Source organism: Motacilla alba, chromosome 3 (assembly GCF_015832195.1).
Source record: "Motacilla alba alba isolate MOTALB_02 chromosome 3, Motacilla_alba_V1.0_pri, whole genome shotgun sequence".
Lineage (NCBI taxonomy): Eukaryota > Metazoa > Chordata > Aves > Passeriformes > Motacillidae > Motacilla > Motacilla alba.
In genome coordinates, this window is record NC_052018.1 from 93,263,775 (window position 1) to 93,290,097 (window position 26,323).

Genomic DNA, 26,323 nt, shown 5'->3' on the forward strand with positions numbered 1-26,323 from the left:
TAGATATTTGTGTACACTTCCACCAAAATCCTCAAGTAGACACTGAATGGTTCAGGAAGGTAAAAGCAACGCAAAGTCTACCATTTTAACTGTTGAATCCCAAATGCATACATACAAAATAAAAGATAAAAAATGCCAAATTCAAGGAAAAAAGTTACAGAAAACATATTTTTCTTCTCATACTGGAGTTTACCTTGCAGGTAAAATTGCACACCTCACTATGGGTCATGCATTTCATTTTTATTCCAGTAATTAGTCCAGAGGACCTTGAGTTTGCCATTGCATTTCAGGTATGTTCTCCTTTTCTGCACTTCACAATCATATCAGTCATTCCAACAGCAAATGAGTCAAGCAAATATACCTACATCTTCTGACAATATTTTGAGTTACAATAAATTCTTTAGAGTCCATTTTGGACTCCTTCCCAAAATAAAAGAATAAAACCCACCCACAATGGACATCAAAAGAAAATTTAGTAACATGGATATGTTGCAATCATATTTCTTTTTAAAAAAGATGTAATCCACTGTATTTTTTGAAAATCATGAAAAATATATTGCTTCCACCATATGGGACAACCAACGACTCACCAACCGATTTAAGATGCAGCATATTGAGCTGACCATATGTTACAGTGCTGTTGAATGGCTGAGTGATTCATGCCCGTCACATTCTAGTATATCAATTAAAGCTCCTTGAAGTCTGCATGATTTGTGTCTCTGTTATTAAACCCTGCTAATTCATCCCACTTACACATCTGTTATAAATCTCTAGGAGTGCTGCATGATTCATGGCAATCTGTGAGCATGGTACAGCAAATTCTTCTCCTTGTAATTAACAGTAAATTGTTTTACTGCCATGCAATGAATTTTTCAGTTATATTGCAAATGAACTCCTAGATGCACGGTTCTTTCCTAAGAACTGACTTATATTATTAGGCAATTAAAAAGTATTGCTTTGAACCAAAAGCTTTTAATCAAGAGGAATGCAACTTAAACATAGCTTTAAAATGTTGCAAATTTGACAAAGAGGAAAAAGAACAAACTGAGCTGTTTTGAGCTATTTTATGGCATAATATGGGGTTGGTAGGGGAGAAGAAACAAATAACTTTTAATTCCCTACTGATTCCCTGAAACTCAAAGAGCAGTTTAACCACAGCTTGAACACTTGGCAAGACAAGTTTGAGCAGATTCTATTTATCTCAGAAGTTACTTAAGTCATCTGTCATTACGAAATTTCTCAGATTACTTTACACTTTTCTAATTGTAAAACAGCATCTTTATTCTTGGAATAAATAATTGGATAATTAGCCAAGCTGAATCATCAGAGGATTCCAGTGCTGCTCAAGTGTTCTTGTCAAAGGTGAAGCAAATTCATTTCAGCTTTGCCTCTGTAGCTTTCTGAAGAGGCTTTGATTTTTTTTTTCCTGCTACATTCTTGGCAGCAGCCTCAAATTCATGAGTCCATACATCAAGTCAGTAGTTTAACAACAAATGAAATTAAATTCAAAGAAGGGAAACTAATTGAAGGACAGCAACAAAAGTGTTTGGTAATGTGCTTTTTAATATGGCATGCCACATTTGCATGATAATTTTTCCTTTTTAGCATGGAGCAGAAAGTGACTAGCTTAATGAGGGATTATTCAAGACAGGAATGAACAAAATGCATTCATAACTAAGAACAAAGATTGTATTATGAAACGGAAACAGGCAACTGCCGAGAAGTAACTGGATGATTGGTTTATGCATTATGAATAAAAAGGTAGAAAAATATTTATATTAGTATTCACTAATGACTATATATACAAGATTGTTGTAATTAAAATTATAAATTAACATATTAAGAGTGCTTGTTTAATCACTTTGGGTCCTATTCACAATGAAGACTTATGTACATGCATGCAAAACAATCTGAGTTTCCAGGCCAGCAGCAAATGGCCCTCGTATTTCTTTTCTGTAACAAAGAAAACTATACATTTCTTACTACCTGATTAATGGGTATTGGTGATTTTAAAATTGAGGCATAGCCTTTTGTAGAAAAGCCATTTATGACAGACATTAACAAATGAGGCTTTTGAAAAGGGTCTGCACCGGACCTTATTCATGAATGGAAAAAATGGAAAAAAAATGACAAATTACTCAGATTAAAAGGGTAATCAAAAATAAAACAACAAGGAGTGTAAGACAGCCCAGAATTACCCCAACAAACCCAGAGGCAACTCCAAAGCCCCAAATACAATTGGTTGAGAAGTCTGCCAAGAAGCCAGATGCAGCTGGTGCTGGAAGAATATCTCCTACAAATTAGCTTCTGAACCTTATAATTGCCATCAAAAGCAAAAGATCAGGAATACAATGTGTTGGGTAAATGGCAGCAATCACAAATCAAATACTTGGCTATGTCTTAAAAAGTGCTTTTTAAATGAATTTTTTTTAAAAAATTAAGAGCAAAGGAAAGGCAAGCTTAATTACAAGAAGTAAGCTTAGTCACACAGCAGCTCATGCAACTTAGTTGTATAGATTGTTTAGGCAACCTTTGACTATATGATTTGAGATCAGTAGCGTAAGCAATTGTACTGGTCCAAGCATTCACATGGCTAATTGCATCCTGCTGAAATGACAGAAGATGATAGGAATAAAATGGCATTTCTCTGCCTCACTGAAAAATTTTGAAAACATGAATGTTTTGTGCTGGTAATTCATAATTTCATGCAGACACATTCTCACAAAAATAAACTTTCAAAGGACCAGGTCTCTCACTGGTACCAGCTAGTAAAGTTCTATAGGTACCATATCAGAATCCTACACCAGAGAAAACCATGCAACAAACCTGCTTTTGAAATTAAAAAAAAAGCCTAAGACCTAGTAAAAACAACAGACTGAATGCCATTCTCAAAAATAAATAGGAATTTGAACACGGCAGAACCCAGAGAGAAGAATAAAAGAAAATTTTGCTCTATGTATTGAGTTGAAATATGCATAATTACTGTCTAATATTGCTCTCAGTAACATACATGCAGATCCACTTGATGATCTTGTAAATAGCACAGACTAAAGCAAACTTCAAACTGGATTTCAAATTTTCAAAGAAAGTATCAACAATGAACTTTTCCTCATCTATCAGCCAAGGATTTCAGTAGCATGAGCAGAATATTGCAGCAGATAAAATATTTCAAATACCACAATGATTGTGGAAGCTGCAGCTGCTGAATTTACTATTTAAAAGACTGATTAAAAAGTATGAAACACTTCTTAATTAATAGCATATTTAAAAGTCTGCTCTCTATGTATTTGTATCTGGACAGATCAAATTTAGGTTCTCATTCTGTGCAGTCACCTTTTCTTTGAAGGTAACAGAGATGGGTAATTCTCTTCTATTACCTTCCTACACTTGTTTTGATCTTTCATCCCAACACTGCATTTACACTAACATTGATCTTCCAACAATTTTTACCATTTTTGGAGCACCAGGCATAACTGTTCTTTTATTTAGCTCATCCTCCTGGCTCCATATGCATTTGTAACTCTCAGCCTTTTTATAAAAAAACTCCATTCTTAGCAAGTTTACCTTGTTTTCTCACACTCTCCCCTCACATTCTTCTGATTTGTCTTCTTTAATACCATTCACAGCCATTGTAGGTATTGTATTGTGGGTATTGGTGAGGAGGAGTAATTTTACCAGTCTGACAGACACAAGGACATATGGCCAATTTGAGTTTTCTTTCACTCTACTCCTGCAAAGCTACACATGTGACATTCCCAGTACAGATGCCTATATTGAACCAAGTTAGAATGAATCCACTCATTAAGTTTGCTTCTGGATTTTACTCACTCATAGTCCAAGAGGCTTCTCACTGAAAAATCAGCAGACTTTTCCTGATGCTTCTGCCCCCTTGGGTGCTATCCTTATTCTGCTCCTGTGTGAAGTAGTCTCTTTTCTTTATCATTTCAATCTTATCCAAAACCCTTTACTTTTCTTCCTCAATAATTTTATTTCTAGTTATTTCATGCCCCTGTTTCTGCCTTTGTTTTCATTTTCTGTCTTACAATGTATTAAGCAAAAAAACCCCACCAAACTAAAAAAAAAACAACAAACCAAGTCTTCGGAGAAAAAGATTAGCTTTTAAAGAGTATATTTTTTATAACTAAGCTTCAAATTACCCTAATGGATCTGAATAAAGCTTAAAAATTACTTGAGACTTCTAGTGGCAAATTTTAGAAGCCATTGGCAATTTCAAAAGAAGCCCCTTCCTAATACACATCTGTTGGGCATGCCAAAATCACAGCCATCAAGATACCCATTGATTGAAATGTTCCATGTGATAAACCTAGACACATAAACCAGACATACATAAAAGTGAGTGGACATGATTTTCCATTATCATTCTGCTCCTCCTCCTGAGGACCAGAGAAGAAGAATTAGTCCAATTTACTATAATCTCTAGCCCAACTAGAAACACAATTAAAAGCTTCTGGATTTTGTTACGATGCAAGGGGACCATCATGCTGGAACACATTTCAGTCAAGACTTCCTCCAAAAGGCTGCCTTTGCCAGGGCATGGAGTGGGACTGGCATCCAGCCAAGTATGCTGTTTCTTTGCCAGGGAGACATTCCTCCATAAAAAAGAACTCCCCAACAATCCTAGAAAGGCAATTTTCATTTCATTTTGCACATTCAGTGACAAAAAAAGGAAGTATAGAAATGGACTAAGACCTGATTATCTATTTTTACAAATGCCAGGGATTGGTTTTCCCAATTTTGTTTCAAGTTTTAACTCCTTTTGACTGTCATCACATAAGTAGTGCTTTTTTAAAATTGTCTTTGGAAACATAGTTTTACAGAACCTCATGGAAGGAAACATGCACACACACACAAAAGGAAAAAAAAATAAAAATCAAACCTCACACAAGCAACCAAAAAAACCACACACAAAAAATACCTCTGCATGGATAGGATGAAATAAATATCTCCAGGAACAAAAAATGAGACTTGTGGAAGACACATGCAAATTGCATGCAAAATATAAGTTTTTCATTTTTCAGTTTGCCAAAATTTAACACATTGCAATAACATGCTTTAAATACAAAATAAAAGGAACACAATGTAGCACTGATTCTTTTCTTTCAAAGCTTACAACAATAAGTAGGAAAAGGCTTCACCACAAAACAGCTAATAAATGCGGACATGCCTGCTATGCTATTTTGTATTCTCCTGTCTTCTCTAATGTGATAGGTCTCTGAGTATTAACACAACCAGGGAGGAGATGGTCATAAACAAGCTGTCAAGCATAACTAAGCCATTGTTCCTGAATCTTTTAATAAATGTATAAATGCAAAGTTGGATCATTTGTAGTAATAAGGTGTGCTGTTTAGACAATATTTGTTTCCATGGTTATCAGCATAGACTGGAACATCATTCCTCATGGCTGTGTGGAATGGGATAAAGTCATACTTATAACAAGTAGGAGGCTCTGTATATGGCCAGCCTTCCACTTGAAAAAAAAATGGAAAGGCAATGAAATAAATAGACATGAACAACTGAGGACAGACTAGAGGCAATATCCCAACACCTTAAATATCACTTCAGCAGAAAATTTCCGACATTTTCCTACGTGAGACAAAATTACGTGAGAGAGGTAATTGCAAAGACCATCATCACAACGTCCATATGAAAACACCACTAATTGCTCAATGTTCTTAGTTCTAATTATTTAACATTTTTAGTTAAGCATTTTAGCTAATATTGTGACATTAACTTACGTGTTTTAAATGCCTATACAAAAGGAAACCACACTGTTAAATGGTCAGCTCTCTTCAGTATGTCATATAGCATGGGTTTGAGCTTGTATTTATAGTATTAAAGAACCATACTGACTACCTCATTCCATAAATAAAGAGACTTGTAAAGCTGATATTCCTACAAATTTCTCTCTTAAAACCCTCTTGAACTCCTGCTGTCCAAGAAGTGAGTTTATGCCAGTCTTTTCTTCAAAGGAAATCCAGGCTTTCTTCATCTCTGTTCTGGACTGATATCTATTTTCCCCTAAATTTGTAAGCAGTACCTTTGAAATCCATGACAATGCTACTGAAATCAACTTGAAGACAGAAAATGCATTAAGGTGCACAGCAACATATATGCAGTTTCTTTAGCACTGTTCCCATAGACATGTAGATACATACCTACAAAGCAAAATCTCAAATCTCAGCAGCTAAATAAAGAAACATTTTCAAAAAAGCAGACCCAAAGCACGTAAGTTGCTTCCGATAAGTCACTATGTACTTATGTGACTCTTAAAGCCATGCCGCTTGTCCTGCATGTATTAAGCAAGGCATTGGCACAGCTGGAGCATTTTACATTTCTTGTTATGCAAACACACACTGAAAAAACCCCAACAACAAATTAACAGCTTCTTAGCATCATGAATGAATGAGTGGATGCAGCCACATTTATGTGCCTTCGCTGTTTAAACAAACATGAATAAAAACCATACATATCATAACTTGCAACTGAGAGAGCAGTACACAAATCCTACTGCCATAGCAGAGCACCTTAAACCTCCACTGAAAACATTTTGGGTTTAATCTGTCAAAAAAAACCAAATAATAATTAAGCAAGTCACTTTGTATTAATACAACACCTACCCCTGCCACGGTGCATCAAACTAGGACCATCATCACGCTATTCATTAGTAAACTATGTGCCAGCTTTGCACTTTGCTACAGATTGTTTCCTTACCAGCTGCCAAGGTTTGCCCCATGCCTGGCTCACTGGTTACACAACCAATTTGATTGCAGAGAGTAACAGTAAAGTTGTACGTCCTGTAAGGTTTTAATCCTGTTGCTACGTAGGAGAGCTCATGGGCCTCGGCTATATGCAAAACCTGCAAAGCCAACAGATTGGAAGACAACAGTTGGTTAATAATATTTTCATTCCTGTCATTTGATGACATGATCACTAATAAGAAACTTGTTTCTGAACTTGCAGGTTCCTTCACTCAGACGTGAGAAAGCCTGAATAGACCAATTGAGGGAGAGGATTATTTTGGAGAGTCTGAACAAGCTGGGATTTAGGTGATAATACTTCCCATCACACTGTTTTATGAGGTAATAAGCCAGTTCCTGAGTGGATAAATGAGGAAACAAAGTTATTGCCTCATAAAACTGTGTGGTGGTGCAGTTATCACTACAAACAGTCCAGTGGCAATTGAGATGACAAAAATGACACTATTAAGTTGTGAAATCTGACCACCATTGACAGAGTGACCTGATTAGCAGGCATTAGAAGGGAGGGGAATAACAAATACCTACAAACACTTGCATCGGCTTTACTTTAACATCAGTATAAGCTACCAGTGGGAGGGGAACTGAATAAACTGTAGCATTTTAGGTATCTTTGTTATCAGATGTTTTTTGCATGAAGAATCTTGCAAGCCAGTGACCAGAAGCAATTGGCATCTATGTATTGTTACAACAGGCCCAAGAACAGCAGTACCCCCAGTTGATAAGCAAATAAACTGAGGCCCATTTGGGGTAGATTTTGCCCAAAAGACAAAATCAGCTCTAAATGAGAAATACAATATGAGAGCACCAGATCCACTCCCATATTCTGATTATGTAGCATGTTTCGGCTCATTCCTCAGCTTTCAGCTTACTACTAATGCCATGATATCTGTTTGCCAAACCCAGTCACTCAAACATTACAACAGTATTTTAAATTCAAATATTTTGACTTTTTAAATCTGTTTCTTTCCAGTATTTTAGGTTTCCCCACTTCAAAAACTCATCTAGATAAGTACCTTTTTAAGGAAAATGTAGATACCTACAATACAATATGGCTTTATGCATCCTAGCAAGTACAGCAACAATATAGAACCAGTATATACAAATATAAGGGTAATTTAAATTTTGTTGCACAAGCTCATCTCTCCTAATTTTGAATTTCAACTGCTACTGAAAACAAGTCAAATAAGAAAGACAGCTTAAAATGCAGATGTAGTACATAGCATTACATCAAACCTGTAGGTAATCAGAGAACACACAACAAACCAAGGAAAAAATTCATCACAACATCTCAGAGGACATCAGGTTTTATCAATTTTATTATTAACAGTTAGGAAAGACTTAATGTAACTAACAATAATACCTGGGAAAATGGTGGCAAGGACCTTTGTTCAGTCATCAAACTGATGCTGTACCCCATCACTTCTCCTCTTGATATATTATCTTCAGGTTTTTCCCATGACACATTAAGGGAATATGGTGAAAGAGGAAATACTGATGGAGATGGCATGAATGCTGGGGCTGAAATAAAGTTAAATTATTATTATTAATAAAATAAGTGAGCAATATGTGTAATGCAAGCTTCCTCACTGTAGTTGCAAAACACCATTTCAGACAATCATTTATTTTCCCTCTCTAACGTTATTTTCAAGTCTAGCTGGAATTTTCACCTTATTTTGGTAAGTACTTCACTCACCATTCTCCTGTTTTCTATATTGGCTGTGAATGCAAATTAAAACTGTGCCTGTGTCTTCAAAGAAATACTAATCAACACTACAGTCCTATCCCCTGTAACAGGTAGGAAAGTACATACAAATGAAAAGGCCTTGAAGAAAAACTTCATGCAACATGGGAAAAAACTGATAAAAGGAAAAAGTGTTCAGTACTTCAGCATCTTAAAAGCAATTCTGTTTGCTAGGCCAGTTTGAAATTAACATGTCTCTCACTTCTTACAAAACAGTTCCCCTGTCTTCCATAGTAAATCTGTTAAAGGATTGTTTGCACTGCAGTTAAATCCCCACCTGATTCCTCTGTAATAATAGGATACCAACTCACAGCACTTCTCCTACGTACAAACAACTGCACTAATGGACCTCTTCCCAAATACAATTTAACACTTTTATAACATATAATATTTAGGAACAGATAAGCAAAAAGGCTAATTTTGAAGGAGGAATTAGTTTAGCCTGCTGTTTTGCTGGAGCAAATGACTGAGGACATGATTTTCAAGCTAGCACCAAACAAAAACATAAGTAACATTACAAGAGATGTTTAATTGTTAACCATAGGCTTTATCAGTCTGAAAATCACAGATTTCTACTGAAAGTATTGAAATAAATTGCTGATATTTGAAATAATATGTCATGTGGCAAAGCCCTTTTGAAAATCTGAAGAGAAGGGTCATAATACAGGAGGCTGCGAACCGGTTACACTTTGATAAAAAGGGGCCATATTATGACACTTGGCCTTTATAAAAGCCCATGAAGAGCTGCAAGGACTTAAAGAGCACAGTTGGCTGTCTCAAATAGAAAAGACTTAGCCATGAGATAAGCACAGAAGGAAGCGACAGGATGGTGTTAACTTCAGGCCCGCTGCATGAGAGATCCGCTTTGCTCATTCTGGTTAAATGCACCCAGACAAAGATTCCCACTTTGGCAAACTGTGCAAAGAACCAACTGCCCACACACATATCACCGGTCAAACAAAGATCACCCCAAGTCTTGGGACAGATGGCTTTTGCAAACACCAAGAACCACTGAAGCTCCCCTGAATATGCTTCTCTGGATACCTGGAACCTGGACTGTAAGATAAGCCACCACAGCAAGACCTTGAGATAAGATAAAGATGGTACTATTGTCCAGATGTTATCTCAGACCCAGCTGGACGTTAAAAAAATCTTGTGAAGACGAATGTATCACTGAGAGTGGGCACAAAGAATGCAAGATTTACAGGCCAAAAAAAGCCAGCTTGGCAACTGTGCTGAAATCAGCTCTGACTCGGTAAAAGGTAAATCCATCAGGGGAGATTGTGACCACCGACTGACAGCCCTTCAACCCAAGAAACCCACTGACACAAAAAAAAAAAAGCGAAAGACTGAGCAGGCAGACTAATTAGCATTATAAGCAAGGGAATCCTCTAACCAATAGAATAAGAGAACTGTGTAGCCAATGAGAATTAGTTCTTTTATTTGCTAAAAAGTATAAATAGTGAAAAATTTTTAATGACCTCAGAATCACCACTGAGAAGACCAGAGTGAAGAAGGACCAACAGGACACTGCTGGATCCATGGGCGGTAACTATCTTCTGTTGACCACTCTTCTCCACCCCATGTTTTCTCCTTCTTTCTATCTCTACACCTCACATTTCCTGTTAAATGAAATCCATGTAATTGGCTTTGGCATATGGTCTCATCTGAACTTTAATTCAGATAGAGGCATCTCTCACTAATGGGGTCTCAGCAGAAGTTTCAAGCACTATACTCCTGAAAAGGGAACCTTCTCAAAGTCTTCAAATTAAAATACTGCTTGGTATATTTTGCCATCTTGTAGTTTAAATGTAGAGTTAATTGACATGGATTATTTCCCTCAACAACATGATATGGGAAAGAAAATGCTTTTGCTTTTCATGCTTAGTTCTGAGATCATCTGACCTATCTTGAATTAGTTAAAAATGTGAATTTATCCCTAGTTAACATTAATTAAACACTTTTATGGAAAATTAAGAATACATGCTAATCTACATTTTCCTTTAATTTTTGTCAAATAAATTCAAACCAGTGCTTACCAGCCTCTCCTGTTCGTCCTGATATCCAATCTGAAGATATGCTACCTGCCATGTTTACTGCTAGCACATAAAATTCATACTCTGTGAATGGCTCCAGATCAATGACTGTGGTACTGCTTTGGGGTGGAGCCAAGGCATTTTCATTCTGAGATTCCACAACAGGTTGAGGACTGAACCATCCACTGCTTTGGAAAATACGAATTTCAGGAGGAAGAAAGTTCCCAGCTGATTTTAATTTTTTCCTCATGTAAAGTTCATATCTTATAATTATACCTAGAGGAAAAGGCCAGAAAAAATAGCAAATTTAAATGATATCTGGAGTTCTACTAAAATATCAACTTCTTTAAAAAAAAAAAAAAAAGTAAGACAAAGAAAAGAGAATTTTTGAGTGACATTTTAATTATTTTAATGCCAACATTTTAAAACATATTATTGGATAGGAGATACATGTACATCAGTTTTATACCAATGCAAAATTATTATAGACACAGGAAGGCCTCACCACTCTGGGGTAAAAAAATCAATCAGCCTTGTTGTATGAAGCAATACATTATTTCGGCTGGATCGTGAAAGCAGTTTAACTAAAAGATCTTAAGAAATCTTACCAGAGATTTCTTGCAAAGCCAAGAGATAACCACCATAAAATTTATGCATTTGGGTCTGTATTCATGCACTAAATTGGAGAGGTTGCTCAGGAGAAAGAGCTTTTCTCTTTGTCTTTGGAGAGACCAGGAAATCCGACCAGACATCGAGGCAAATATGAGAATATTGCTTAAATCTGCTTGTGCTGGCCATTAGATGCATGTCATGGCTATGGACTATGAAGAGTGTATGACACAGGTTGAGGTGCCAACAGTAAATATCATGATCTGCATTGTACAAAATGCCCCTCTAAACACACAGTTATTCTTGTGTGGGCATTATTCCTATCCAGACTGGAAAGAGCTGGAAAATTAGATGTTTAAAGTGAAAGCTGAGCTCCCCAAAGACAGATACCCATTCTGTGAACAGATAAAAATACTTGTTTTCACATGCATAAATACTTGTGCATGTTAGTGCAAGTTGACAAAATTCCATTGCTCATATATTAAAAGATAGTTTTACCAACAAAATCAGTGGTATCACAGAAGTATCCTACAACAGCTGTGTTCTCACTTTCAAAAACCTAAAATATTATTACACAAGTTAGACCAGCAACTCTTGGCAATCACCTAATCCCTAACAAAGTTATACTGGTAATAGAATTGGCTACTGCACATGACGGATGGTTTCAAAAACAGACTTCTCTGTTAATTCTTAGAATTTTTTCCATGTTATCTTCTTATTTATCTTTTGTCAGGCAATACTACCACATCTGTCTACACTAAGCAATCTGGCAAATTAGGAAAAAATTAATTTTACTGTAAATGTTTGATTATAAATGTGCTTTTTGCTGCAGCAGATGCCACTGAGTGCTAAATCCTGGACCAAACAGTCAGTGGATTTCTGGACTGGAAGAATAAAACACAGACTCTGAGGATACACTTAATGGCAAACAGGCAAATTAGGAAAATGTCTTACTTCATTTCTCAGCACATGGTGCATGGACAGGGATATTCTAGTGAGATTTGAGGAAATGTTCCTTCTCCCTTGCAAAGACTTTGATTGACAAAAGTAAAGACAATATCCTACCATTTGGTTTCTCAGGAGGTGACCATTCCACAGCCAGTTCTGTAGAGCTGATGGTTGCTACAGTCGGTGGGTGTAGCCCTTCCGGAGGAGCCTGTGCAGTAACTACAGTTACTGGCTGGCTCTTTAAGCAGCCTCCACTAGTACAAGCTTGCACAGAAAAAACATACTTTGTAAATGGAACGAGATTCCAAATAATTGCTGAAGTCTTTAAGCCTTCATACTGACCACAAGGCTGCAGATCAACCAAGCTAGTACAAGTCAAAACGTATTTCTCTATGGGCCCAGAGTCATTGGAGACGCTTGTCCAGTAAAGTAAAACAGAGTGGTGACTAACAGGAAAGACAGGATTTAAATCCAAGCTTCCTACAGGTGTCCCAGATTTTGTTCTGTATGTCACTGAATCACTTCTTGTAAAACCATGAACATTGCTGGCTTGGATGTAATAGGAGTAGAAGGTATATGGAGCTAACATGATATCCGTGAAGGTCTGAACACCTAAAACAAACAGGTGAGAAGACAACTGTATCAGTCTAAGACATTAAAAATAATCTCAATTGCTACACCTAAATTCTGTCCAGCTCTAATCCAATACATATTTATGCCTGTCCACATGCTCTTCTTGAGATTATAAACATTGAAACTTCTCAGTTTGTTTGTTTGTGGTTTTTTTTTTTGCGCAGGGAAAAAAAGGTCCCTTTTATCCTTTATTATCTTCCATTGCACATTAGCATCATTAGAGAAATTATTTTTCCACTAAACTTCTAGTTCCTGCTTCAATCATGAAGATTAATGCAATTATCTTCTCATTCCTCTTTTTCTTCAAAGTAATTATTTCAAATGTAAATCAGCATCAATATTAGAGAATATAATTAAGAAAAAAAAAACCCAAACCATTGTGCAAACTTTCAGACCTCTTTTTTGATTAATTTGATGGCATGAGACCAAATATTTCAACTTTGTGTGTTTTCGCTCCCTCATTTCTACAACAATGCTTAAAACTTCATTTGAAAAGTATTTGATCTTGGATAAGAAGTAAAACAAAAGTGCAAATAATTATTAAAAAGGTATATACAAAGCTGATATTTACCTTCCTCCCCCATACTTGTCCCAGCAAACGGGCCCCTGACCGGGTAATAATTGGTATAGACTCCATGATTCACAGAAGGCTGATCATATACATCTTTATTAAGAAACCCATTGCTCTTTTATAAACAGTTATGATACAGCTGGACCTAATTGGTCCTCCAATCCAAACACCATCACCACTGGCTAATTAAGAAACCACCCTCTGATAAACAAATCTCCATAACACGTTCCACAAGTTCACAATACCAGGTGCAGCAATTTAAGATTTAGAATTGTTTTTCATTCTTTTCTCTGATCTTCTCACAGACTTTTCCCAGCATGATGCCTGGGAAAGTTATCTGTTCCTCACTGTGACCAGAGAGCTGCTGCCACACCTACTTTCCATTATTCTTAGCTACTAGGGTTTTTTAGCACCTTTTTAGTACCAATTGCCATTAACTGTTCCTGTGTATATCCCAGAAGCAGTTACGCATCTTAGTCATCACTGCACAATATGAATTTATGTACAACCATAACACCCTACATTCTTTTGCCTTAAGAAATAGTTAACATTGACTAATATATTATGTGTCAGAGCACAGAGATGCATAAACTTTTGCAAAGCAAATGAAGTGGATGAAGCTATTTCTACATTTTCTCTGTACATCCACACTGGCAAGCCAGCCCTGCCCTGATTACAACTTAAAGAAGAGGACCACAAAACTCTGAGTATTGCTAGATATTCAACCTTTGACAATGTAGCACAAAAGCAGTAGACTCAGCCCAGTAATTGCTTACAGTACTTCAACTCCTTAAAGCAATCACAACATTATCACTGGGGTCCAGAAATAATGAGACCACATTATAACCTTCAGACCTTGCAAACCATGGTACTTCAGGCAGGGCTGGGAAACAACTGCCAGCTGAACAGTGCCTGCTGAGACCTCCTTGTGTATTAGTAGTGAGCAGGCAGAAGATGCAGCATGATCTCCCCCTGCACTTGACACTGGTGAGGCCTCACCTCAAATCCTGTGCTCATTTCTGTGCCCCCACTACAAGAAAGACATTGAGGTGCTGGAGCATGTCCAGAGAAGGGCAGTAGAGCTGGTGAAGAGTCAGGAGCACAAGTCCTGTGAGGAGCTGCTGAGGGAGTTAGGGTTGCTCAGTCTGGAGAAAAGGAGGCTCAGGAGAGACCTTATCACTCACTAAAACTTTCTGAAATGAAGTGGTAGGCTGAGGGTCAGGCTATTCTCTCAAGTAAGAAGATGACAGGAAATGACCTCAAATTGTGCTAGAGAAGGCTGGGTATTTGGTATAAGGAGATTAGATATTAGGAAAAAAAATATTCACGGTAAGGGTGGTCAGGCTTTAGAATGAGCTGTCTAGCTGTGTAGTAGACTAAAGATGTCTGGAAGTAGTCAAAAAAAAGATGTAGTACTTGAAGACATGGCTCAGAGGTGACATGGTACTGCTGGGTTCATCATTTGACTTAATGATCCTAGAGGTCTTTTCCACCCTTAATGAGTTTATGATTTTGTATTTAGTTACATTTATAAGTAATTTTAAAAAACCCTCAATTCGGAGCTAGAATTGTTAGTAACTTTGGGGTTTTTTCATATTTTAGAGCAACTAGTTAATTTTATCCTCAATACAAAGACTGTCTGGGAAAAAACACTGTTTTAATTGGGCATTCTGCAATACTATCATCCAGGTCACCATGCTGATTATTCTTCATTTTCCTTGGATTTTTTTTTAAAGCCTAATTTAGCCATAAGATAATGTTAATCCAGTTGTACTCTCACATCATAAGCATTACAAATTCCAAACTATACTAAGAAAAAAATAACATTAGGGAACGTTCTGTCAGCATTAACAATGTATTTTTGATATCCAAACACCAGCAGATGATTTAATATCACTAATCAGGGGGATTTCCAGGAAATGTTAAAATGCCTTTTGAAACCAAATCTATGTTTTTAAGAAGATAATGTTTCATTAAATAGAAACATGTTAATGTCTCATTAACCAGTTAAATACATCCAGAATTTTTTTGCTTTCTACAAAGCAGAAAGAAAGAAATTTAGGTAGAATCATGAAATAAAATCCTTAACAATGCACTGTACACTGCACTGTACATTCAAGTACATTACTAAATAGATGTATAACAATGAAATATCACAGCTTTTCTTTTAAAATTCATATTTTTTACTAAAGTTAGGCCTTTAAACTGAATTAAGGTGTTGAATATTCTCTATTAGTTCTCTACATTTTTTAAATATTTCTTTCTCTCAATCAGTTAATCTCATGCTTACATGGGGTCACATACCTTTCCTCACAGTATGTACTGCAGAGTGCCCAAAGTCACAACATAAGCCACATAGTAATGAACTGTAACACTGCAGCATGAACCAAAACAGAAGATTCTGGGCTTCCATTGAAAAATAGCTTTTTTTTTTTTTTTTTTTTTTTTTTTTCTCTCCCCTCCAGGGTACACAACAACTAGAGAGACTCAACTTCTGCAAAACATTCATGCTGAATTGGTAAGAAACTGCAACAAACTGAAGAAGCTCCTGGAACAGAGGTCAAACCTTAGTGTCATTGAACCACACTCATCCTCTTAAAAAAATCACTTCTGTGCCTTGTATACATACACACAGTATCCAAATCCATCTCCTTTTCTTTGATAAGTGGATCAATATTAGCACAAAATGGCCTTTCCAGCTTGGACAGAGTGTCGAATCCTTTAGGACTGCCTTCTGAGGATCCCCTGGCAAGCCTCAACAAGAGAGAAGTGGTGCTGCTAAAGACAAATCAGGAGCTACACTGATAGCTTAACAGAAGGTGCTAAAAGTTAGAGGCCACAAAAACCTTTCCTATCTGTTAACAGTTTAAAACCAAGAAGATGAAAAACGAAAGTTTAAGCATATTACAGTCTCGTCTGTTCACCCTAATTCTTTATCTGTGACTTTGACTCTTAGATTTTGGCATCTGTGTATATTTTCAATAAATATTTTTGCTAAGTAAATTTTAAAGTTTTTCAGATTAAAAATTAAAATCGTTATCAGCCATTTTGGGTGATTCCATTTGCCAGATTTTAGACTAGTGTATTCATTCCTTTCAAGCAAAACTAGTAACACAGAACAATAACTCATTAAAGGGAAACAGGATAATATATTCAAAACCACAGAGAATGATAATGACAGGAATGAGAAATGGCTAAGAAACAATACACATAGATATATACACACACAAACACAAAATCTTTGATGCAACCTTACTTACTATAAGGATGGTAGTCTTCAGTTGTATAAATTTCTTCCTCATCCCTATACAGCTGGTAAATAAGCCTGTTAGAATTTGGAGAGTCAGGGGAACTCCATGAAAGATTGATAACAGAGGAATTGAGAACTTCTCCTGTAGGAGGAGGTTGCTGGAAAGGAGCTAAAACACACACAAAAACTGAGAATGTAAAAATCAAGGTAATCAATAACCACACAAATTTAGAGAAAAATGCAAAGAAACTGCTAAGCATTCTTCACCCAAAAAACCCTTTGAGTAAATGCACAGTCACCAGGGCAAGACACTGACAGACTAATCCAATCCATCCAAATGCTCTTCAACAAAGATTTTTATCCATGAAAAAAGTGTATATATTTAAACAAATGATGAATAAACTTAATCCTCCTTTCCACCCCAAAGTAAAGCACGTGTTTTCCAAACAAGTGGGGTTTCTTTTAAATGTATTTCAAGATCTTTTTAAAACGAGAACCTATTTATATGGTCACTTTATTGAAGTTTCTACTTCAATTAGGATTTTTTTTTCAGACGATTCATTCCATTTTAGCACAGACCAGGCATAAACTCCTCAAGTAAAATACAAATGGGAAGTCCAGCTAAGTCCAGATTTTACTGAAGTGTTAAAATAAGCTTGCTTAATATAATGAAATCGCAAAAACATAAAGGGCAAAATTTTTACGTTTATTTAGGCAATTCACTTCCATTTGTTTCCAGTGAAATTCATACCCATGAGAGTAAGGTATCTAACAGTTTAAGAAATCAGCTTGACATGTTAATTTGCCAAAATATGACTCTCCTACCACCTCCACTGACTTTGAAAAATGTGCTACTTAATTGCACTATTATCAATAAAGAGAAAAACAAACTTGAAGTTCAAAAGCCAAATGCCTCATATTTTAAGAAAGAGCATTAAAAATCTCCCCTATGGCTCTTTTGTCATCCAAATGTGTGATCATGGTCCTTCCTAAGATAATAGCTAATACTCAGAAATTAAACTTTATATACATATACACACACATGTTAACATAAACATACATTTTGACAGATGGACTCGATTATCTCAAAGGTTTTTTCCAACCTAGATGATTCCATGATTCTATTTTTATGTTATTATTCAGGTCAGAGCATGAGTCCACAGCTTGCTGTAGGACCTCCAGTAATCCAGTTACACTGAGGAAAGCTCTACTCTCTGTCCCTTACACCATGCATTAGCACAGAACAACACAGGTTTGTTTTGGCAGATAGTAACTGCTATCTAAGGCAGACTGTGCCATTTCCCCATCTTCCTCACCAAGGAAGTGTGGATTTAGAGGAAAACATTTTTCTTGAGGAATGACGATAGTCCAAGGCAGCATAGAAATCAGCACATGGAGTAAGGTACCAGGAGCTGGATTCAGAACCACCCAATTAACTTTCCTCCCCTACATTAAGTATTATAGGAGAACATCAAGATTTGAAGCATGGATTTTATTTTCTTCTTTTTATAAACTATCATCCTCTTCATTATGTGGATATTTTCTTAGTATCACCAAAAGTTAATTACTAAAATCTGTTCAGCCAAGCTAACAGGAGACAAGAAGCAAAGAATGAAGTTGCAGACAGAAAATATCATGAGGACCTCAAGCCACACAAGAAATAGATGTAGAGACTTACACCAAGATCAGTGGGTACACTATATACAGGTTTTTAATACAAATCTAGAAAGTGAGATTAAGCTCTTTATTTAGAGTAAGATAATGAAAAGCCCTGCTTCTACTGCACACTCTCAGCCAAGAAATAGCACAAAACATTTCTAGAATTCATTGGATTGAACTGAACATAATCACCATCTCCCCTCAAAAAGCATAGGTTGCTCTGCTGACAATCTGCAGCTTTTGAGTTCATCTCACTTAGGAAGTAAACGTATGCTGAAGTGTCTACAGGAGTAAAGTTTGAGAATCAGAGGAAAGAAGTGCTCCTAAATCCCTTTGGCACTTAAAATAATTTCTCTCCATGTAATATATACATACAAGACCTGAGCAATCACAGCAATTTACCAGCATCACCTTCTCCACTTGCAGTCTCACGCTATTGCATATCGCTTCCAGAGGTTTGCTGGTTTGAATTTTAAATATGTAAGCAAAGTAGTTTATTGCACATTTTTGTGCAGCATCTAAGATACTGTTAAGTAGAAAAATTGCTAAGGAAAAAAGTCTTTTCCTTAAAGAACACTATTTGGACAGTGACAGCAACTTACTTTTGCTTTCCTTGGCAAAGACTTATAACCAGTAATGAATGTGTCAACAAAATGCTGTTCTGCAATGAAAATAACTACAAATGCCAAGCCAAGCAAAGCTCCACACGTGTGCAACAAGTTCAAATATTTTGATATGAATAACCAAAAGACTCCAATTGCTATATCCTCTATGTCCAGAAGAGGACTCCGCTTGTCATTTACAATACTGCCTGATGTATTTTTATCTAACCAAAATCTATTATATTATTTCTCTATGTCATACTATTATTAATCAATTTTATAGTTGAATTGCTATTGACCTTTATCCAATGTGTATCCCAACACAAGTAAGTAGGTTGGCTTATGTTTGTGAAGCACTTTGAAGATGTACAGCATCATAAAAGTGCCATGTATTATTATTACTACACATTCAGTTGAAACGTCTTACATTTTTTTAAAGAAACAAGGAGCCAATCAACTGCCTGAACAATGACTAGATACTGTGCTTTTTACAGAAGAGTATGGGGGAAAAGGAATCAAAACTATTGAAATACTTCCAAACTTTAGGGAAAGCTAGAAAAAGTTGTATTTGGAAACAAATCATTCTCTTTGAGATATTTATGACCATTTATAATACTGTGCATTCTACAATGCATATTATTTGAAATTTAAACTGATTCACAATTAAATACAAACTGATATCAAAGTGAGAGCAGTCTCTACCTGTAAATACTTTGCATTTATATCTCTGCTTGCAAATCCATGGTTTTCACATATCACAGTTATGCATATCATATAAATACCCATGCAGAACACACAAAGATATAGTTTGTTGAAGGAAGATCCAGAAGCATATTCCAGAGATAATCTGGGAATATCTAACCCTGTTATTGCATTACACATGGCTACCCAAGCTAGCTGAACCAGTATGACCAGTGTGGCCATTATGAATTAGGCCTGCTGACAAAAATGTCCCTCAGCTAGCACCTGCAGAGTTCCTCACTCATCGCTTACAGGACTTCCAAGGCTGGACTGTTAACTGTGTATGGCAGTAAGGTGTGCCACCAAAATGTAACACAGCTTTTCAGAGTGAGCTGAGCTACTTCCCACATGGTTTGGCATTGCATAGCATGATGCCCTCAAAACTCATGTGTGAATACTGACCCAAAGACAACTTAAGTACTGAATTTTCTTATGACATATACTTTTGCCTTTTCTTGTTTAATAACTCTGCCAGCTTGGAGACTATGTGCTGGTGATCATGATACCCAGATGTTCCACTGCAATTTGTTTCATTACAGTTCATGATCTGACCCTCAATACAGCATTGACCTGACCTCACACATGCCAATTTATGATCCTTTGTTACATCACATCACATATTTTCCCAAACTGACTGAAAAAGTGCCCCAGGAGGAGAAAGGCAAAGCTACATTGCACTGAGGAGAATATTTGGAATTAATCACTAGGAGTAGGTTTTGAAAAAAATCTTCTGTTCTTCAGACCTTTTAAAGACAGATGTCTTGCCTCCTGTCAGTGGCAGGAAAGGGGGCTAAGCTCTAAGTTGTACAAATGCTGTTACATTCTTGACTAAAAGATGAACTATGGATTAGTCACAACAAAGAAAATGTGCAAGGAAACTATGGGTTAACTTCTCCCCTGGGTTAAACTACAAGCCTAAGGTGTGTATGACATGAAGGATTCTATACATCTCTCTAGAAAACAATCCTACAATACAGTAAAAATCACCCAAACTTCAGTGACCCTATAAGTGGGGGTGGGGAGGGAATAATTTACTGCTGACCTAATTCAATACTCACTAAATCAATTAAAAGTTTTAATTTGAAAGACATGCTTTTAAGACCTAACATTCACTTACTTTTACTGCAACCAAAGAGGTTATGGACATCCAAATTACTGGCATCGGGAACACAGTTGTCACATTTCAAACCAGTTACAAATTGTTTACAAACACACTGTCCAGTAACATGATGACAAGTCCCACTAATGGCTCCTGCAGGATGACAATTACAGTGCTGACATCTATAAACAAAAACAAATCAAGGAAGTCATCAACACACATCAACACTTCAGTTAAGCACAGTAGGGTTTTGTTTAGAAGATTCTTGGACAACAATAATTAAAACATCATAAACAATTCAGTAGTCTGAAACAGAGCAGAGAATCTATTAGTCTGATTAAAAAAACTTACAAAAAAGGTGCCCACTATAAAAACAAACATTTCACTGCCAGAATAATATTCTAATTTATATAAAAATGGCTTAGAATTAAAAAGTTTTTATACATATTGATCCATACACAAACTGGACAATAATATTTGTTAATAACCACATTATGCACTCAGTCCTACATCCTTACTCACACAACCTTTCTTGAGAGCTGCAGAGTTCAGTGATACATATGTAACCAGCTGAAGAGGTTCCTGCACAAAATAGGCAACCTTCTACCTCAGGGAAAACTATGCTTTAGTTGGAAAAAATAAATCAACTAATAATTTCTTGCCCACAAAGGCAAGATTGAAAGATTGAAAAAATAACATGCCGTGAATAAAGGAGAATGAATGGTGACCAAAATTGAGAGGAAAAAAATTCAGATAAAACAGTGACAGGAAACAAAACAGCAAAAATACTAATATTATAACAGAAAGCACAATGTTTTTGCAGCCTGAAGGACAAAATTTGACATAATTAAGTGAATAATTAATTAAATCTACAAGTAAATTATTTTTAAATTAAAAAAAAAAATTAAAAGCACTGGTATCACGCAAATGCCCCGCTTCAATTCTGTAAATCTCTTTGGCACCAGTAAAATACTTCCAGGATTAATTTATGCTTTGGCTTTTGCAGGTGAAACCTCTTGTGATCAACTTGCTCTTCACATGATACACTATTTCCCCACTGACACTCATTTATAGCATGGATATCGATGTCAGATTGTACAAATATTCAAAGAGTTTGAACACATCATAAATTAAGCAAAGCATACTGCAAATACTGTTATGCTACCCCTTGCAATACAGACTGCCATTATTACCCATAACAAAGTCAACAATGGCAAATAAAACTTCCCACTTTAGATTCTAATTTCACTATATTTTAATTGCTGCAGACTAAAAAGAGCTCTGAGATGCCATGGTCTGGGAAACAGATAGGAAGGTACATTGCAGCTAAAACATTTTGGGAAGTCTGCACTTCCCTCCCCTTGTACTGAGCTGGAAAACTCCAATCCTCAGGGCATAAGCAACATCAGCCTCAAGAGAATTTTAAATTACTCCAGATGCCAGGTCCCAAGGTGATGAAGCAGCAAAAAGAAGACTCCAGAGAAGTCCAAGGCAGTCATGCTCTGCCCCCTTTATTCTGCTAACCCTAAGACTAAACAAGAGTCAATTTATATTTGGCTGATCTTTCCTTGGCCAGTTTCACCAGACTTAAGGAAATATGTGGCAGTGTCCTTACACAAGTTACTTTGCCATCTTCCCAGTCACCACCATCACACCTTGGTCTGTATCTCCTACTATCTTCATGAAAACAGAAAAAGAAGCGAGTTCAATTATGTTTTAGGTATCAGCTTTTAAGGCAAGGGAGAGAGGAGGGGAAGGTGGAAACTGTTTTCACATCAGGACACTAAAATTCAGGTCAATAATCAGTGAAATAGGCATTAAATGTGACAGATTTTTAAACAAGCTTAAGGAAACTCTTCACATACATTTTCTGCCTGTCGCAGAGCTCTCTGTATTGGAGTTCCTTTACTTCACAGCAGCTCGTGCTGTGAGATCTCCTGGGGAATCATTCAACACCCTTAAAAAGGCTGATAAAAGCTAAAGCTGCAAAATAAGCTGCAAATTTGTTTTATGGACTAATATCCTTTTGAGAATAAATAAAATACATTCTCTCTTGGAAGCCACTATACTGCAGTTTGCTCTCTTTTACAGTCAAGAGAAAAGGGCAATTTTTTCAAAAGTCTTTTCATCTACAGACAGTGCATCCAAATCCCCCTTTAAATAGAGGTTTTGTTTTAGAGTACTTTAACTTAATCCAGTTAAGTCACAAAAAAATGCTCAGTAAGACAGTATTTTATTATTATTTCATAATTTCATTACATGATGATTATTTAGTGGGGGGGAGGGATGTTAACAAAAGTTTCTTGATAGATAAACAGAGAAAGACAAGCTTCTCCTATTGTTCCTGTATACTGTTGCACCTCTTATGAATAAGGGTCTCCTGATTATTCTAGTTTTGATTATCATTCACACATGACAATCAAACTTAACACCCATATAGTCACAGTGATAGTTCTCAGCCTGGCAGGGTGGGGCTGCTCCTTTCTGCTTGTGGCATTTTTCTTCTAGGAAAAGTGTAGGGTCCCTACCTTCACCTATAGTGAATAAGGCTCCTGATCCTGCAAATAACAGCAGATATTTCACCATATTCTGCTCCATGGGATTACACATTATTTCTGTGTAATCACATGCATCATGTTCTTTAACTGCAAAAAACTAGAACTGGATTTCTTGTTAGGCATAGTTCATTCTTTTCAGTCAGAATTAAGGATTCAGTCAATTATGAATTTTCAAAAAAAAATTCAATTCTTTTAAAAGATAAGTAACTTTTAATCATGTGAAAAATATTTCCAGTATTCTTGTCAAATGCTACTTTTTCAAGGTACTCTAAGTCAAACATATTTGAGTTTTATTAAAACAGAATTATATATAATCAAGGAAAACAGACTTTTAAAACGTGGAAAGAGAAGTGTCATGCCAAGATGAATTGTGATATTGATTTTCTGAGGATAAATGGTTTTTGTAATATTAATATAGAGAAACCTTTATTACATTGACTCTCTAGGTGCAGTTAGAGCCTCTCCAGCAATCTGTTTAAAATCTTCATTTTTCATCCTTATGGGAAAACCTCACTTGCTAAATGGATTTCGTAAACAGTAATCTGTCAAGATATATATATAAATAGATAAACAATTTGTGATGTTTATTGACCAGCTGATTATAGTAAACAATACAGAGGTAAAGCATTTCAAATGCGTACAGATGCTCACAACCATTACAGACCTGCTCAGATTGCTGCAAAGACTCAGTATTCCTAATTTGTTAAAAGCCAAGAAATTTTTCCTGCTTCATAACCTGAAATGCGTTAAAGAATATGTGGTGTTTTATCTCGAAAACGCCACAAAATAAATCAGCTCACATACACATTCAGAGTGGGAGAATCTTAAAGCCTCACAATCTCTGTGTATCACAGTTTCTGTTCCTTTTGTGCTACTGCGCAAAGACAGATATGTCTTTGCCACTACAGATAGCTCACATCCTCGTCTGTCCTTAAAAGACACTTGGAGCAAGGATGGCTTAAATGACCTGGTAACTTTATGGAGAAACAAAAAGCATATTACTCTTTTTATGAAGATATTAACAGTTTAAGAAATGGAATAAAATAGATTAACAAATAAAGAGTTGCATTATCATTGTCAGTGGATAAAAGCTTCTGCCTGAGGAACAGAGGTACAATGCCCAAGAAGACAACAATGAAAAGAGAGCCAAGAAAATGCAACATAATTTCATCACGTTAATATACAGCCATAGTCTTCAATACTGCCATGAGGATTAACTAGTATTAAAGAATTAAAGTTAATTCAGATTAAAATCCCACAACTCTATAAACTTTCTATCTTTACAACAAGGCCTGCATCTAGATAATTTATATTTCCACATTTTTGATTGCAAAAGACAGATTAAAATGCATGTATTTGAAAGCCAGTATCTAGCTCAGAAAAGCTATTGCTTAGCACAAATGTGCTAAAACTGAGGGTCGAAGGAAGAATCTATTCCAAGTAACTAAAATAAAAAGGTATCATTAATAGTAAGGAAAATATATTTCAAAGGGAACTTCAATACTACACAGACTTTATTTCTCACCATTAGAAATGACAGGAAGTGAAAATAGGAAGTTCTTATTTCTACAGATTACTTTATGGCTATTAGCAGATGCCTCTGTGACCTGAAACAGTAAAAAATAATTTTAAAAAATCTCCTAATGAGTGACAGTAACAGAAAAGTTAAAGTGAAAAATCTGCAGAATAATGTCAAATATATGCAGGATGACATTACTAATCACGGCCTAAAAGCATGTCTACCCCACACTAGTTAGGGGAGAGGAGCAGAGGGAGGGGAACATTGTTCAGATTTTGCTTTTGCTTGTGGTATGTGGGTTTGGTTTTTTAAAAGGCAAAAATACCAAATATAACAAAACAATTTAACATCATCAATCTGGATGAAAAGATAATAGCATAAGAGCGGCGCAATCTTTCTGGGCAATATTTTAAAAGGAAATTGAGATTGTAAGGGCTAGGCAAAAAAGATGATCCTGGGGAAAAAAAAAAAAAGTTAGCGGAATAGTTGAAATAACAGTGCGCTATACAGATATGTTTTCCCCTTATAATCCAAGGAATCTGTGTACCTAAAGACACCAGGCTACATTAGAAATACAATTTACCTAGTGGCACATAACAAAATGTTGAAAAAGAATGCACTGCTTCAGAAAAACAAATTTTCAAGAGTAAAGATGCAGTGAATATTTGTACTGCTGTTACAAAAAGAAATTTGAGGAGTCAGGGATATCTGTAGTTTTCCCCTTTTCTCCCTGCCACCCCCCATTAAATCTTCCTGAAATCTTCAACAGCATTCACTAGTTGTAAGAATGGTAAATTACCTTAATAGTCAATGTTTAACACCCCAGAAAACAACACACCTTACTGAAGATGCAGAGAAAACATAGGGAAACAATTACCAAATTGCTATAACTTAGCCTTATACATCTTTCATGCTGTTACTACTTAAATCTGTAGCAAAATTTCTATTTTCTTCAGCTCATGGGAGCACAGAGGACTGTGTAATGTACCACATGTAAATCAGAGTGCACATATGAACTCATGGAAGGATTAACCTACGTAGAACACATCTTTCCATTGTCACTAAACCCTTGACTGAGCCATGAGGAAAAATGTAACAAGGAGATTACAGGTGACTTGCAAAAAAAGAAACACTCACCTCCCTGTGACAGAGTCAAATCCAAAATAAAGTTCTTTGCAACGTTCACATGTCTGTCCTGTTACGGAGGCATCTTGGCAAGTACATTGGCCAGTGAGTTTATCACAGATCTGATTCACAGAACCAGCTATGTGGCACAGGCATGGCAGACACCCAGTGACGCTGGATGGAGAAAAATAAAAACCTGCAAAAGAAAGGGATTTTGCGAATGTTGGTTATCTTTCTTCAGACTCTTAGCCAGCGCAAATGCAAAATAGGAGGAGTATATTAACAAGTCTGTGGGGAAAGTAAAGACCCAAGGATGTGAGAAATACTCATGAATGCAGCACAAGTGCTAGAAACAAAAAGTAGCATACAGAGAAGAGACGTTTGTCCATTCCAGTCTGAGATCTCAGCTCTGAAAATGGCCAGTTGCAAACCATAAGAAATGCACATATCTTC

The 26,323-nt window shown here is 36.2% G+C and overlaps 1 protein-coding gene across 7 annotated transcripts in view; it reads right to left on the reverse strand.

The window, feature by feature from the left end:
• Positions 1-26,323, reverse strand: part of USH2A (usherin) — a 374,988-nt gene that overhangs the window by 278,820 nt on the left and 69,845 nt on the right. For all 7 annotated transcript variants that reach the window (XR_005256607.1, XR_005256606.1, XR_005256608.1 and 4 more), the window contains exons 14-20: positions 25,883-26,066; positions 20,687-20,850; positions 16,578-16,736; positions 12,231-12,725; positions 10,560-10,832; positions 8,140-8,297; positions 6,733-6,877 (exon numbers count right to left, since the gene is read on the reverse strand). Coding sequence is in view for 3 of the 7 variants with exons in the window: in XM_038134130.1 (XP_037990058.1) it covers positions 6,733-6,877; positions 8,140-8,297; positions 10,560-10,832; positions 12,231-12,725; positions 16,578-16,736; positions 20,687-20,850; positions 25,883-26,066 (1,578 nt within the window). In the remaining 4 variants the exon portion in view is untranslated. The remainder of the gene's footprint in view (positions 1-6,732; positions 6,878-8,139; positions 8,298-10,559; positions 10,833-12,230; positions 12,726-16,577; positions 16,737-20,686; positions 20,851-25,882; positions 26,067-26,323) is intronic.